We start from the raw sequence: 16,101 nt of genomic DNA, 5'->3' as shown, positions 1-16,101 counted from the left end.
TGATTATCCTTTATTCTTTCACAAAAGAATAAATGGAGGTCAGTGGTCAGGTTTGAGGCTTGTTGACTTTGAGGTACCCATAAGAGGCATTTAGGTGGAGATATAGAAATAAGCCATTGGAATCACACCTTGCTCATATCAGGAACTCTGTACATAAGTGATGAATGAAATTGGGGTGAGATACAAATTGGGAAGTAAGCCCTCCAGGGGTAGTACTGAGCTTGAGACGGTAGATGAGAGTCTGTTTTGCAACCTCCTGGGCGGTGGGATGAGGTTGCTGAAATGCTGATTAAAATCTGCTTTACTTTCCAAAAAAGGCTTTTTATGACCACCATGGTGGCTGTGTGTCCTTTCTGATCATTGATTCTCTGAATCCCATACCTGTATTTAGATAGAGGCTTTGTGCCTTTATGAGCAGAGCCCACCTTCCATAAAAGATGTGACAAGGCTTCTTTGAACTATGCTGTGGCCATGTGACCCAGACTTTGAGAACCAGTTGCACGTGCTTGAGCTTTGAAACAAAAGCTGGGCCACACAGCATCGATTTGGAGGTGTCATTAGAGAGATTGGAAGTAGTGACCCAAGGCTGCAGGGACAGAAGTTCCAGGCAGGGTCCAAAAACTAGGGTCGGGATCCTGGTGATGCGAGCTGCGCAGCTGAACTCAGTAGTTTCACTATGGTCTACTCAAGTTCTCTCATTTTGGCTTAATTTTGTTTATACGTGATTTCTTAAAAAACTGCCCAGTTTGTTTACATAATCACATTTATTGTGTAGGGTTCAACATGGTGCTCTCTTATAATTATTTAGTCTCCACTGTCTGTGTTTATAAACGCTTTCTTCTTTCTTTTTTTTTTACATTCATAAAGGGATATTATTTTATTAAATGAAACAATGATATCTATCAAATATATTTTTTCCATTTCCTTGCTTTTTTTATTGAGGTATTGACATATGACATTATATTACTTTCAGGTATACAGCATAATGATTCAATATGTATCAAATATCTTATATGAAAAATTTAGAATAAAAAATATATGAATTTTGTAAAACTTAGATATAAGAAAGTGGGACATATATGTACATCTTTCTCTGACTGGTTGAATTAGAAAAAATTCTTATACATTCCTAGAACATTCAAATTTTGTGTAGTGAGCCCATGTTTCCTTTGTACTCAGAAAAAAGCAAGGTGTTATTTGAAAAATAAACTGTGATCACATAACATTACAAAGACTCTAAATTTGTTCTGAACATTATATTTAGGCAAATATTTTATGTAAATGTAATAAGTATCATATACCCATCATCATGCATCTTTAATAATTTCTCCAATGAAAAAAATATCTTTAAAGATGCCAGGTTCCATACTACTGTACTTTGTAGAAAAATAACATTATTTTATGCAACCTAAGAAATGTAGCTAAATTTCTCATAAAGCCTTTGCATTTGTTGTAAATATATTAATCAAACATTTTCCAAATTTGTCAGTTATTGATATTTTATTGATGATTGCTCAGTTAGAAGTGAAAAATGCTCTTTTCTCCTTCAAAGCCATAAAATAATTTTATAATATAATTTTTAATAGACTGTAATATAATATAATATAATATCTATTTTTTAGGTTATTATTATGAAATTCCTTCCATTGGAGCAATTAGAGTCGAACTCAGGTATGGGTATTATCCTTTCTTATCTCTAATGCTATTTGTGTTTGATCTCTTTTCTTCTTGGTCTGACTTAGAGAGGTCTGTTTTTATTATTTAAAAATAACAAGCTCTTCATTTTATTTATCCATTAAGTAATTTTCCCCTTTATTTTTTTAATTTCTGAGTTTACTATTTTTTCATATTTGTTTGGTTTATCTTATTATTATTTTGCTATATCCTTTTGTTGGATGCTTAATTCATTTATTTCACTATTTTACTTGTAAAAAGTAGTTAATTCCGTAAATTTTCCTCTAGGTGTTACCTTGACTAAATCCCATAGGTTTCTGTGTGAGGTATCCTAATTGTGGTTCAATTACAATTTTGTTTCCATGTTTGGCTCCAGATTTATTTGAATGTCCGGGTGCTTAAAGTTGTTGGCTCTTCTTTGGTTATTAATTTCTGGTTTTATTACATTGTGGTTAGAGAAAGTAGTCTGAAGGATTTCAATTATTAAAAAATGTATCTTTTTTGGTAGCCTAGAACATGCTCAATTTCTGTCAGTGTTCCAAATATATATAATGGAATATATATTATGTGTTAGGATATAGTAACACATCTACACATTGTCATGTGCATATATTTATATATTTAGTCTGATGGTTAGCTGTATTAGATGAGTTCTGGATTAATTTCAATGCAGATTCATTGAGGCAGACTTGTCCGTTTCATTCTCAGCTCTGCCGCAAATACCTAACAGGATCTGACTCATATTGAATGAATTAAAAAAATTTATATCCTTAGTTTTATTTCTATATGAAGCATCATTTTCAGAGTTGTACTAAATTCTTCTATTTTGATCATGTCGTTTTGTTAAATTTGTGTTAAATTTGTCTTTATTTAAATATGTTTTAGTGTATTCTTGAAGCTTTTGGGTACTTGAAGATTTGTGATGTTATATATCGGTACATTTTAAAAATACTAAATGCTTGTTATGTTCTTGGCACTGTGCTAAGCACTAGAAATACAATGGTAAATTAAAAAAAGCCTAAGTTTCCTGCATTTCATGATTCATACGTGTATAGTTATGGAAACAAATAATAATGAAGTAAATAAGTGAATGCTAGTTTGAAAGAATTCTGACTGGTGCTCTGAAGCAAACCAGTGGACCAGTGTTAAAGATAATGAGGTGGGGTGGGTCAGGAAGTCCAGCCTGTGGTGGGGATGTTGAATAGGAGGCCAAAGGACAAGGTGAGTCAGCCCCACGAAAAGCTGGGGGGCAGTCCTCCAGGCAGAGGGAACAGTACCTTCTATTACTATGAAAGCGCTTCTCTCTCATTTAAGGTTTGGCTTGACTTCTCCGTTAGCAATATTGATGATTCAGTTTTCTTTTTGTTGGTACTCACATTATACACATATTTATCCAGACAGTCATACAATCCATGCAATTAGGTATCAATATTTTTGTATCCTTTTTGTTGGTCTTATAAATAAAATATTAATTTTGGATTCTCCCCCCTCCCCTCACCCCATTGGTAAACTTTTGATTTGTGATATGGGAATTTAAACCACGTGTAATAATCTCTGATAGATTTGGTCTCGTTCCTAGATGTTTTATGTATTATCCCTTAGTTTGCAGCATTGCTTGGCCTTTGTGCTGAGTTTTATACTGGGCGTTATTTATTTCTCGTCGTTGAATAGCTGTGTTAGAGAACAGCCTTGTTTTTGGGTTAATTCACGTGATTACTTTTGAATTTCTCTGAGGATACTAACTGGAATCATTCCTCCTCCCAGCTTTATTCAGATATAATTAACAAAGAAAAATTGTGTATATTTAAAGTGTACAACATGTTTTGATACATGCATACATTGCGAAATGATTACCACAATCAAGCTAAAATAACATATCTATCACCTCACAGTTACCTTTTTTTTTTTTTTTTTGGTGAGAACAATTAAGATCTACTCTCATCAGATTTCTAGAATACGAAACAGTATTACCAACTGTAGTCACCACACTGTACATTAGATCCCTAGAACTTGTCCACCCTGTTCATAACTGAAGCTTTGTACCCTTTGACCAACATTTCTGAGTTCTGTGTTTCCTGCAATACCTCTGTTTCCTCAAAGGCAAATTATTCTACTGGTCCAGTTTGTTGTATCTCCTTCTTAGTGGTTGATTTTCCTCAAATTTGGGGTGACCATTTAGCATTCACACTTATAAAGAAAGTTCTGGATTGGACATTGGGTAGTGGTTGTACATTAGTGTACAGGTTGTGAAGGCAGAGTTCAGTTTACCCTGCCAAGCTCTCCACCCTGCCCGCCACCTGAGTTCCTTCTTCCCTGGCTGGAGGGTGATACTTAGGAGGAGACAGGTGGGGCCCCCTCCCATTGGGACAGCAGTGAAGATGTTGGTCTGGGGGCAGAGAGCGTTGGGAGATGTTAATACTATCCCAGGTAGATGTTGCTTTCCCTTTTTTCCTGTATCCATGAGGGCAGGGAGATGTTCCTGGGGTACTGCCATGCTCCTTTGTTTGGCCCAGCGCCTTCTGAGACCTCCCCTCTGTACTTCCCCCTTGACTCTGAGTCAGAAATTCCCTGGAGTTTCTGGTCCTCTGATGGGAACCTTTCCTGTTTTATGCTTTTAAACATTTGCCGCTATTTTCATATTTTTTTTTCAGTTATTTCAATGGGATTGGGGGAGGGAAGAGGTAAACATGTGACTTATTTCGCCGTAGGGGTCAGAAATCTGCATATAGACTTTGTTGGGAGATGATGTAGCAACAGACACCAATTCATACCTTTTCCCTTTCCAATTTGCTGGCCACAACAGGAGGGCTAAGGCAGAGATTCCAGAGTTAGAATCTAAAAAAAATCAATGAGGTTTTCAGAATGTAGATTTAAGTGTTTTCTGGGTTTTAATTCATCTGTCACATGGGGTGTTTCAGGATTCCTACTCAAATAAACTCATAAGAAAATTCTTTCTTTTCTGCTCGGCACCAAGTCAATTCTGCCAACTCACAGTGGCATCCTCTCTGGACCAGTGTTTAACGTGGGATTGTGGGGGCTGGTGAGGGACAGCTGCTTCCAGGGGAACTGTGGGACAGGCAGAGGACAATAAAAGCTAATAGACTCCCGGTTTTGCAGCAGCACAGCAGAGGGAGAAGGGAATTGGGAAGTCATGAAGTTGTCAGTATTTGTGACAAATGGCACAGAGGCAGGGACGTGCCTGCAGGGTTCATTTGAGGAAAGAAGTCTCCTTTGACTGGAACATTAGGAGGTGTTGGGGGATGCTGTTGAGCAAGCTGAGTGGGTGGATCCAGGTATTTAAGAGCCTTACTTGCTGAAATAGTAAGATTGTATTTAACAGGCTATGGGGAATGATGTAAAGCTCTCAGGAGGGCAATGGCATGATTGCAGAAGTGTATTAGGTGCCAGTGTGTGCCAAGGAGGACAGACACTGGCTATTTGGGACGAATATAGGAATGCACCTCAGGGGCAAAGACAGTGCTGTCTAGGTGGCACTACTCAAACAAGCTGACTGACAGGAGGCATCCTGTGAGTTGTCGTGGGTCTCAGCATGAGAGCAGAGCATGTTGGACCCCTTTCTCAGAGCTGGGCTTAGGCTGGGAGAGCACTGCAGGGCAAGATGGGCTCCAGCCTGGATGAGCCTGGTCAGAATCCCAGTCAAAGGAGCTTACTGTGCTCATGAGGATGTGGGCTGGATGAGCGGGAAAGCAGGTGAAGCACTGTGTGGGGAAGCCAGGGACACCGCTGGTGGGGCTGTCAGTGACAGGGAGCATCACAGCTCTGGTGCCATGGTGATTCAGGGCCCAGCATGATGGCAATGGCTGAGTTCTCTGTCTGAGGTCATGGGGAGAGTTGACCAGAATGGAGAAGAGAGGAAGAGGGGCACACTTAGGAGAAAAGATACTGAGTTGAGTTGGGGGCATGTGAAATTTGAGGTGCCTGTGGGACCCCCATTAGGGATGTCCAGTAGATAAGTGGGGACATCCAGTCAAGCACTGGAATGGGGCTCTGGAGCCTTGAAGAGGAGTCAGGAATTGAGTCCTTGCCTGAGAGATTGTTATGGTGATGATGGGAATCTGTGAGATTGCTCCTGTTGAAACAAAGAAAACAAGCCAAGGAAGATCATGGTCAAGGCCAGTGAGTGCAGTAAGGATCTAATGTATACTTGAAGTATTTCTTTATCTATAAAAGGCCTTTTATTTCATGTTCAATGAAAATTCCAGCATTTTATTATTAGTGGTGTTTAAAAGAAATGACTCAGAGGGAATTCTAGCTCAACATGAGAACTGCTAGATGGGCAAGCCTTGTTGCCTGCTTTTCTGAATTGCTTGTGGTACAATTGGGCCATTCACTTTGTTCCGGGCACTCTGTTTGTTTCCTTCTTTCCGGATTAGACCTATTTGCTAGGGAAAACAATTCATTTCTCAGGGCTTCAGTTTTATGTACTGTTGATCTATTACTTTATTTCTCTAATCTCTTTCCCACAGCCAATAGTTTTTACTACCTGGAACTAAAAACAACCTACAGGATACCAAAGCACAAGTTAAAGAAAATCATCTATGCTTCCAGTGGGAGGAGAGGGGAACAAATAGTCCACCTACTTCCTTGGAAAGAAATGTGGCCTAAACAGCTATTTGACTTTGTATTCATTTTTCAACTAGTTCTATTGGCCTTATGTTTTTCATTACACTGTAAATCTCTTTACCATATTGAAAATTGAGGAACACATTTCTTCTCTTTGGTTCCATGCATCTGAAGGCCATTGATGGACAAGTGTACAAGTGCCAGTGGAAAATGGCTTTTTTGGAATATCAGGGTTTGGTCCTCAGAGACTAAGAGGACTCCATGTGTTGAGCAATAAATCTGGATTCTGCTGTGTTTAATTAAGGTAATTTTCCTTCTTAGCTCCAGATGTGGAGATGAGATTTAATTTTATTGTGCCTAAAATAACATGTCCTTCCAAATACACATGTCACCAGCATGGAATGTGACCACAGCCTGTGACGAGGGTCTGCTTCCTAGAAGAAGTTCTAGCCCCGTCTTCTACTCCAGTGGAGTTTTCCATTGCATGATTGTGATTTTGTAAGGTGATGGAATGCCACTGTATAGATGCCAGATGCAAAGGGAGCGCAGGGAAGGGTGAAAAGTTGAGGCAGTGGAGGGAAAGATGGCTGGATGATGTTTCCTTGCCAGGTACAGCATCAATGAATAAAGACTTTGATCACCCAGAAAGAACAATTCCATGATCCTGCCCTTTTTTGCAAATTAATTGATAAATGTTAAGAGAATCACCTAGTATGACCGTAGCAGTCCCTGTAAAGGGTATCTTAAAACAACACTATCATCACCAAGTGAACATTGCAAATCCTAGGACAAAAGAGAGCTGACAGTCATGTCAAACGGGGCTGACCTTCCTCCAGAGGTTTCTTATTATGGGGTAGCCCAACCTATACTTGACCATGTTCAGAAAAAGGAAATGTAACCTCTCAAAGGGAAGCCCATTCCCTCTCTGGAGAATTGAGGCTATTAAAAGTATCTTGCTTATATTATTGTGACAAATTCCTTTGCTCTGAGTCTTTCTCCCTTTTGTTCTAGTTTGTTCTCTTAGAGAAGCATGAAGCAAGCCGAATGTTCCTTACTAAGGCCAACTATCTCTTAGGCTCCAGGCATCCAAAGTGATAAGTACATTTCCTTGTCCTCAAAAGCATCATAAATGAACAGAGAGAGGGAGAAAACCACAAACTCCCCAAGGTTAGGGGCACATCTTATTCATCTGTATTTTTAGTGACTGGTAGAGCAGCTGGCACCAAAGTAGGCACTCCTTAGATATATTTGAAAGAGTTGATAGACACATTAACTACCTTCTTTTCTCTGATTATTAGGTCCCACGTCCAACTCTGGGACTTTCTGTGTCACCTTGCATGGCAACTAGAGCTCCTGCTTCCTGCTGTCACACCTGGCTTAAAACATTCAAACGTTATAAGGCTTTAGTACTCTATCCTGATTGGCCATGTCTGCACATGTGTCTATGTAGTGTCTGCCTAAGAAGCCCCTGTCCCATGGCCTGGTCCCAGTCAGCCTGGCCTAGACAGAGACTCCAGGGAGCATCTGGATGCTTGAGCGCCTGTACAACACATCCCAAGGCTCTGGGGTTGGCAACTTCTGGTTGCGCCGTCCACGCTGCTAGGGCAAGTGGGAAGTAGTCTCTGCTCAGTGTGAACTCCATCTGGCTAGGAAGATAATATACATAGGCAAGGAATCCCAAGACAGTTGGGGTGATGGAGGAGTGTTGCAAATTGGCCCTGGAGTGGAAGGAAGAGTAACGTGCAGTGTTAGCCTGCTGTCCTTGTCATGGCTAGAGGCGTGTCACACCAGAAGGGGTAGTTGGTAAGACCGCTAGCACATAGCCTTACTAGGCAATGTGCCTCAGAGAGTCATTAATGTCTCAAAGAATGCGCAAGCTCCCCTTCGGGGATTCATTCATTCGTTCATTCAGTTGCTAATAGGAACTCTACTTGGTGCATTGTCCCAATGCCCAACAGTCTAGATCTCTGCTTTCTAATGGGGCAGGATTGAGCATAACCAGACACAGAAATTAAATAAATATGGTGAGGCCTTGGAGACCACAAAGTAGCATTATAGGGTAGGCAAGATGGGGCTGGTTGGGGAAAGGCTCATGAAGAAGTGACATCTGAGGTGAGACCGAGTGACAGCAAGGGGACCAGCACAGTCCAAGGTCATAAACAGGGGTGATGAGCTGGCCACGATGCTGGACTCCAAGGAAAAGTGCACCAGGGAGGAGAGAAAGAACAGCAGTCTCTAGACCCTCCGCATTTGTGCCCTTTTCTGGTTACCTGAGGAGTCCAATGGCATTCTTTATTGGTTAGCATCTAGTGAGGAGGACCAGACTTAGCAAATAAATATATAGGATACCCAGTTAAATTTGAATTTCAGATAAACAAAAAATAATTTTTAGTATAAGTATGTCCCACAGAAAATATTAAAATTCTCTGTTGTGGAAGTAACTACAAAAAAGGATAGAAGAAAGAAGAGAGAGAAGTCGCAGATACCATTCCTACTTAGAGCGAGGTGACTAGGTAGAAACCTCTGGGTTGGCTGGCCTCCCCTCAGCTTTGAAGAGACCGGTCTATCCCATGGCCAGTGATGAACCCAGCCCAAAGTTCAGACAGGTGGTTGAGTAGGGGAAAGTGTGGATGACCAAGCCTGGTCCTTCCGCCTTTTAGGACCCGCTACAGAAATGAACAGTGGGAGATCCCGGTGCTCTCCCTGGATCCAGCAGGGCTGGTGGGCGGTGTATAAGAAAAACTGTTCAGAGACAAGACCCTGGGGCCAACCTGAGCTTCATACTAGCTGTGGTGCCTTGGGCAAGTTATTGAACTGAGGATAGCAGTCCCTTAATCTACCTAAAGCAGATAAGAGAAGGCTAAATACCCTAAGGCTGTTGTGAGGATTAAATGAGTTAATACAGGGAAAGGTATTAGTTAAATTCCTGGCCCACAGTAACTACTTAAAAAAAATTTCTAAGATAGTATAGTATGTGTTTGCTTCTTCACTCAGACTATATTGCAGATGACTTAAGACCAGGCAGCAAACTTGAGGTGGAGTCATGGTTATCAAAAAGGCTGCCCAGACCACAAAGTTCATTTATCTCAATCTTAACAGCAGCAAATTCCTGTTATTATAATGAATCACAGCATGAATGCACACAGATGCAGAAGGCTGGGCTGTGCAGCCAAGGTAACGAAAAGCAGACACTTGTAATATCCTAACAACGTGTGTAGCAACCAAACCTGTAGCCTGGTTACACAAAACAGGCCATAATGAAATCCAGTTTCTTTATGGAATATTTTCCCTATATGATAAGGTATGGCATATGGTTCTTTCTCCCTTGTATAGCAATTCCTTCCAAAGCAAACATTTTAAAGATTTTAACTGAAGTTGGAAAACTAAGACTGGTCTCAGTATAAGAATGTCAAAGCCATCTACAGTATTAGAAAATCACTGCTCTGCAATATAAAACACGCAGAGCAGAGGTGCTCAAAATAATTTAATCGTAAAACACCATTTCCTGGATCTGAAGAGAAACATTTCTACTTGGCCACTAGAGCTTTCTGGAGAAAGGCACTATATATCTGCAGTATGGTAATGGTAATTTTGAATTTCAAAGAGAAAACGAAGCAGGGATTTTGAAAAACAAACTTTGAAGGGATCATCATTTCAATTCTTTGAAGATGACTTTGAAAGATTTTGTTAAAATAGCTTAGACAGAAATTGAGAAACATGGCAATCAGTTTGAAGGAAAAGAATCAAATTTTGCTGTTTGTATTTTATTTTGAACACATTTAATAAATAAGGACTTTTCTGTATCATGAGAGCAAAACCCCAAAGCACTAGTGTGGTTGGGGAGAGTCAGAGTCAAATCAGGCAGCACACACAGCATTGTGTTCAGTGATGAGGACCACATTTCTGAGAAATTTCTCAGGAAGGAATCTTTATAGATTCTTTATAGAATCTTTATATAAATATACATATATAAAAAAATATATATATATAATATTTCTTTTTTTTCCCCTGGCAGAATCTTTTAAAGAATGATTGTCTAGTAGTTCTGGAAAATAGGTTCTGATATTGCTCCATTCATTGGCTATAAGTCTGATCTTTTAATATTAATTGATGGCTATTTTAAAGATTTTTTTGTGTGCAGAATGGTGCTCAGTGAACATAAAAGGGTTTTAAACATGACATGTTCCCATATTTGGAAAAGGGTTTATGCCATATATATTCCTGTTCTACAGTAGTTATATACTTCAGTGCAGACTTTTAGCTCTTTTAGGCATAGATGCATGCGTACATTAATAAAATCAATTGTGTGCATAAACCAGTAAAGAGCATATATTTTTAAAATTGGCCTCTGAATTGAAAATTAGAAAAAAAACCTTCAGCATTGTACCAGGTACTTATTAACCTGAAGAAGGATAACCCAGGTAAGCAAATGTAATCAAGACTTCAGTTCCAGTCCTGTCTCTCCCTTTTTCTCCCCTCTTCTCCCCTCGCCCTCTTCTTACCTTCCCTCAGCATCCACATCTGCCCTTGAGAACAGCTTCTTAACAGATGCTCAGTCACACACCCAGGACATTCCTTTAGATGCACCTCACTCTCCTGCTTTTGGAAAAAACTTCACACAATTTGGAGGATATTTTATATGATTTTCAGCATATATTTTACATGATTTTCCCCTAATTTTCAATTTTGTAAAGCAGTGTGTGTTTAGACCTATGAGTTTGGCCTCATTCCTCTTAACTATAATTTGGCTGGTGACAATTCAGTAGATGTGGACTGAGAACTATTTCTGCATCCTAACTACTTGTGTAGTGCTTTGACATTTTCAAAGTGCTTTCACACAGATAATCCTGTTTCACCTTGGTGACAATTATGTGAGCTACTACTTGTCAATATCCTCATTTATACCAATGAGAAACTGAGGAATGGGGAAATTGAATAGTGTAATATCCAATAGCTCTCCCTCTGATCACACTCATCTGGCTGTCACATTGGATCAGTGATCCTCAGCCCAGGATGCCTATGAGAATAACCTGGAGTATTAAATATCCCAATGCCCAGGCTGCACATCAGTCCAAATAAATCAGAATTTCTGGGGGGTGCAATCAGGATCAGTATTGGTTAGACCTCCCCAGCGAGCCCACGGTGTAGTTCAGATTGAGAACTGGCTCTCTGGATCAGGTACCTCCTTTCCCTAAATATTCATTGATTAGTTAATTCATCCCCGATATTACTGATTGTGCCAAATTGGGAATGCATCCTGAGGAATAGGGCTCAGAACTGCATCCAAGATTTTATTGACAAGATATTTTCTCTAGCTGTCACCCTCCATTTCTTCTTTGGTTTGGCTTTGTTTAAATGCCAGATTTTCTAAGTGTCATTCTAAGAAAGGAGGGTGGGGCGGGGGCAGGAATCTCTGTTCCCATCGTAAAAGTCAGCGTCGGTTTTTTTCTCTTCTGGTGACGAATCACTACCTCATGTTTCTGGAAGTATTGCAGCATTCCATTCAGATGTGGGTTTGGATAAGCCAAAGCGTTTCCTCAAAATCACCATTGGGATCAGCTCGAGGACTCACTCATTCTGTTTACTGCCGCTCTTCCTTAATCTATTTCACACGTCTCATTGGTTTTATGGGATGGGCCGCTCAGCCTGTTGTTCTGTCCATGGATCTGCTTCTCCAGGGACCAAGAGCTTTAGGTTTTCAGGCTGTGGTTTCCATGGAGGTGTGGGACTGACCTTCTTTCCACTGTAGCTGGCCTCTAACTGCACTCAGAAGAGCTCTGGCACTCTAGAACTGCAGCCTTCAGCAACTCCCTCCCACACAGACTCACTCTTCTCAGGGGGAATGCAAATGAAGCCAGCTGGGCAGTGTGCCCCTCAGTTCATGGGTTCTCAGCTACTGCTAAATTTCTCTCTTATGGCTGTTAATCTGTGAGGTCAATCCAGTAGCAATCTAAGGCTCAAGAAAATCAGTTTTCTGGAGAAGTCCAAGAACACATCTTAGGGAATTTAGCTCTACCTTTGGGTCTGGGATCATACAAGGGAACATTTTCTATTCTGGTCTAGAACTGGAACACTGACCAGTTGGGTGGGTATATTTTCTAAACTAACACCAGTGCGCTCACCAAACAGAACGGATTAGGATTCTGAGACTCAAGAGGTGATGTGACCAAAGAAAACTTTTTATTTTAAAATCTTTTATATATTTATTTCATTTTTAAATTTTCTTATTTTTTATTTTCTTATTTATTTTTGTTATGCACAAAATGATATCCAGTGGATAAGTAGGTTTATAATAGGTGACTTCTTATATATATTAGCAAAAATAAACACTTTGTCTCCTAGATTCATTCCAGTTTTTCAGCAGCTGTGAACTTCAGTGCAAACTTTTAGCCCATGGGGTAAAAAGAAAACCAACTGTAAGAGTAGGGTCAGCACTAGCTGACTTCAAGCCTTCTGGCCATGATTTGAAGCTCTGAGTCATGCACTAATAATTTTCATACAGTGCCCGAGAAAGCTGTACCTAACACTGTAGATAAGACAACCTCTTTCTGATTTTGATGAATAAATACCTGCAAGAGAAATTGCTGGGACAGAGGGCATTAATGCAGCTTTTGCTACATATAAATAGGAAGTGTGAGCCAATTTCCAGGCCCGCCAGCGGTGAAGAGGAAGGACCGTCTCCCTGAGCTCATTGTTCACAAGGGGGTTGTGGGATGTTCTTTAACAGGTTAATTTTGTCAGTAATGTGTAGACCTTGGTGTGCTTTTAAAATATGTGCTGATTTTATTACAAGTGAACCTGTGCTCTTGTTTTTCCCTTTTACAGGTTGACCATCTGTATACCTTTCTTTCCTTTTTTCCCTCAAACTTTCTGCTCATATCTTTTGCCCATTTGGATGGAGTATTTTCTTTTTTTCTTATAGATTTATAAGAGATACTTAATTTAATGATAATGCTAAGCTTTGTTCTGACATGTACTTTACAAATACTTTCCAGTTCATCACATGCTTTTAAATGTTTTAACTAATAATTTTAAACATACATATTTTCTTAAGTTTTACGTGGTTTTATCTCTTAATCATTTTTCTTTTGGTTTCTGTGGTACATTCCTGGGGAGTCCCTCACTATGTTGAAAACTCTTGGGGTTTTTTTCTAAGTCGGTAACTTCATCTCCTATAATGGGGAGGCTTTTCAAAGGAATATCTTGACCATTTTCTCATGGAGCATGATGCTGTTTTTGGATTAAAAATTCGATTCCCCAATATTGTCACTTCTTTTCAAATTTAACTTTATTGTGGAAAATATGAAACATACAGAGAAACAGAACTAATAGTATAATGAAACCTGATTCATTCATCTCCCAGCTTCAATAATGATCAACTTAGCCATTCTTACTTCATCTATCCCTTACTCTTTTTTTTCCTTTGAAACAAATTCTATATATCCTGTAATTTCATCCATAAATACTAAAGTATATCTAACAGAAGAGTTTTTTAAAGAACACAATCATTGTGTTATTTTCATATCTAATAAAGCAGTCATTAATGCTTTAATAGGTATTCACATAAAAATTTCTCAAACTATCTGTTTCAGTTGCTTTGCTGGATTCAGGATCCAGACAAAGTCCCCACATTTCACTTCAGTGATGTGTCTTTCAGGTCTCTTTTAATCTGTAATAGTTCTCCCTCCCTTTATCATGCATTTATTTGTTGAAGAAGTGGGTCATGAGTCAGTGTCCTGTAGGGTGTATTGTGTTCTGGATTTAGCTACTGACCTCTCATTGAACAAGCTTTTTATCTTCTACGCTTCCTGCATATTGGTGGTTATATCTAAGGCTCAATTAAATTCAGGCCTTTTATCTTTTTCAGCAAGAATGCTTTATACGAATGCTATGTACTTCCAGCTGCATCATATTGGGAAGCAATAATGTCTGTTCATGTCACTTTTATGTTATTAAAATTGATGAGTTCAGGTGTTGCAGACCTAGGAATCACCAGTTGCCTACATTTCTATTGTTAATTTGCTCCAGGATTCAGCGGCAATAGGTTGGAGTCAGAAACACTTGGGTTCAAGTATTGGTTCTGCCAATTACTTGTCCTGCCTGGGCACTAAGTTGCCCAACCTCTCAGACTTTTTAAAGCTTACTCAGCTTTGAGAAGCGGATGACCTGTTTTGTTTGTGGGACCATTGTTGGAATGGGGTGAGTTCTTTGTGCAGGGTCTTGTCATGGTGCAAAAGAGTAGTGGTGATTAACTGCCATTGGTTTAAGCAGATGGAATTTGTTTAGGTGATGTTAAAGGTCTTTCCGAAACTGAGGTCCTAGGATGAATGATCAGGCAGCTTCTATTAGCTGGGTTACCCTTGTATTCAGAGAAAAGTCGTGGGCAGAAGGCTCTTATCCTGTTGTAAGAGCTCAATAGAGATGACGATTCTGCCAGATTTGGGTCCTGTGGGCAGAGTTGAGAGGTCTATAAATTTGCATTTACTTTTCAAGTCTTGGTTTATAACAGCTCGCCAAATGTGTCACCAACCAAGATGAAGATAGATTGTAATGACTACATTTTGGTAATTCACTTACTTTACTGAAATCAGTGCTCAGTCATGTTACAGGCAAGACTCCGTCTGGTTCCAATCAATGGCAGAGGGGGCACCATGCCTAGACAGAAGGGCTGAGTATCTATGCAGGAATAGCTGCATGCAGAGCTGCAGCTGAACAATTACCCAACAGGCAATGGTGTAGTTGATGGTGTGGACCACCAGCTGGGCCAGTTCAGGTCCCTGTAAGGCAGGTAACTCTATAGATGCCATTTGTTCACAGATATTGTCAATACCTATTATGTGCCGGGCACTGTTCTAGGTGCTTGGGGTAAATCAGTGAGCAAGACAAAGTTCCCTGTCCTCCCAGAGCTGATGCATATTGATTGTAACTGTTTTCCCTGGTGGTGCAGTGGTTGAGAGCCCGCCTGCCAATGCAGGGGACGTGGGTTCGAGCCCTGGTATGGGAAGATCCCACATGCCGCAGAGCAGCTGGGCCCATGTGCCACAGCTGCTGAACCTGCGCTGTGGAGCCCGTGAGCCGCAACTACTGAGCCCGCGTACTACAACTACTGAAGCCCGCACGCCTAGAGCCCATGCTCTAGGCGATAACTAATGTAATCCATAAATCACAGAGCAAGTCAGAAAGTGATACGGACCATGGCAAAGAAAGTGTTGAGTGGACTAAGGGGGTTTGCGGTGCCCTGGGAAGGGTGTGATTGTGGTTTTGGGTGGGATGGTCAGGGCAGGTAGGCCTGGCTTATGAGAGCAGGCAGGATAATGACAGCTTCTGCAGACCCCACACACCTAGTAAACTATTTGCTCAGCACTGATCTTGGCCCTGAGTGAAACTGTCATGCTCAGAAGATCCACTGCACCCTGCCTGACATTGCTGCCCTGGATGCCCAAATCATGGGGCTGCCCACCCCTCCACTGTTTGCTCTCTGTGTCCTCTAGATGGTTCTGGACCCTCCCACCCCCTCAGGTTCTTCCTCAAGCCATGGTTTCAAGTTCAGCTCCCTCTGGAGCTCACCATACTTCATTCATCCCTTTAAAGGCACCTTCTCCTTCTCCCCAAGCCTTAGAGGGACTTAGAGGTCTCTTGGTCCCATCGCTTTGCCAGGACGATATTGCTTCCCAGAGAAGACTTTGCACTGGGAAGGTTTGGGCTCTTCTGGAGGAATGCTATGTCATCATGATTACCATCATCATCATCATCATCACCATCACCACCACCACCAGCATCATCATCATCACCATCACCATCACCACCACCACTACCATCACCACCACCACCACCATCACCATC

General features: G+C 40.6%; 1 protein-coding gene across 3 annotated transcripts in view; it reads left to right on the top strand.

The window, feature by feature from the left end:
- The window catches only part of ZNF485 (zinc finger protein 485), a 586,403-nt gene that overhangs the window by 284,694 nt on the left and 285,608 nt on the right, over positions 1-16,101 (top strand). For all 3 annotated transcript variants that reach the window (XR_008616207.1, XM_055081189.1, XM_055081185.1), the window contains one exon: positions 1,623-1,671. Coding sequence is in view for 2 of the 3 variants with exons in the window: in XM_055081189.1 (XP_054937164.1) it covers positions 1,623-1,671 (49 nt within the window). In the remaining variant the exon portion in view is untranslated. Of the gene's footprint in view, positions 1-1,622; positions 1,672-16,101 lie in introns of those variants that run through there.

Source organism: Physeter macrocephalus, chromosome 20, assembly GCF_002837175.3.
Source record: "Physeter macrocephalus isolate SW-GA chromosome 20, ASM283717v5, whole genome shotgun sequence".
NCBI classification, from domain to species: Eukaryota; Metazoa; Chordata; class Mammalia; order Artiodactyla; family Physeteridae; genus Physeter; species Physeter macrocephalus.
The sequence above is the reverse complement of the archived record's forward strand: the minus strand, read 5'-3'. Positions and strand labels throughout refer to the sequence as shown.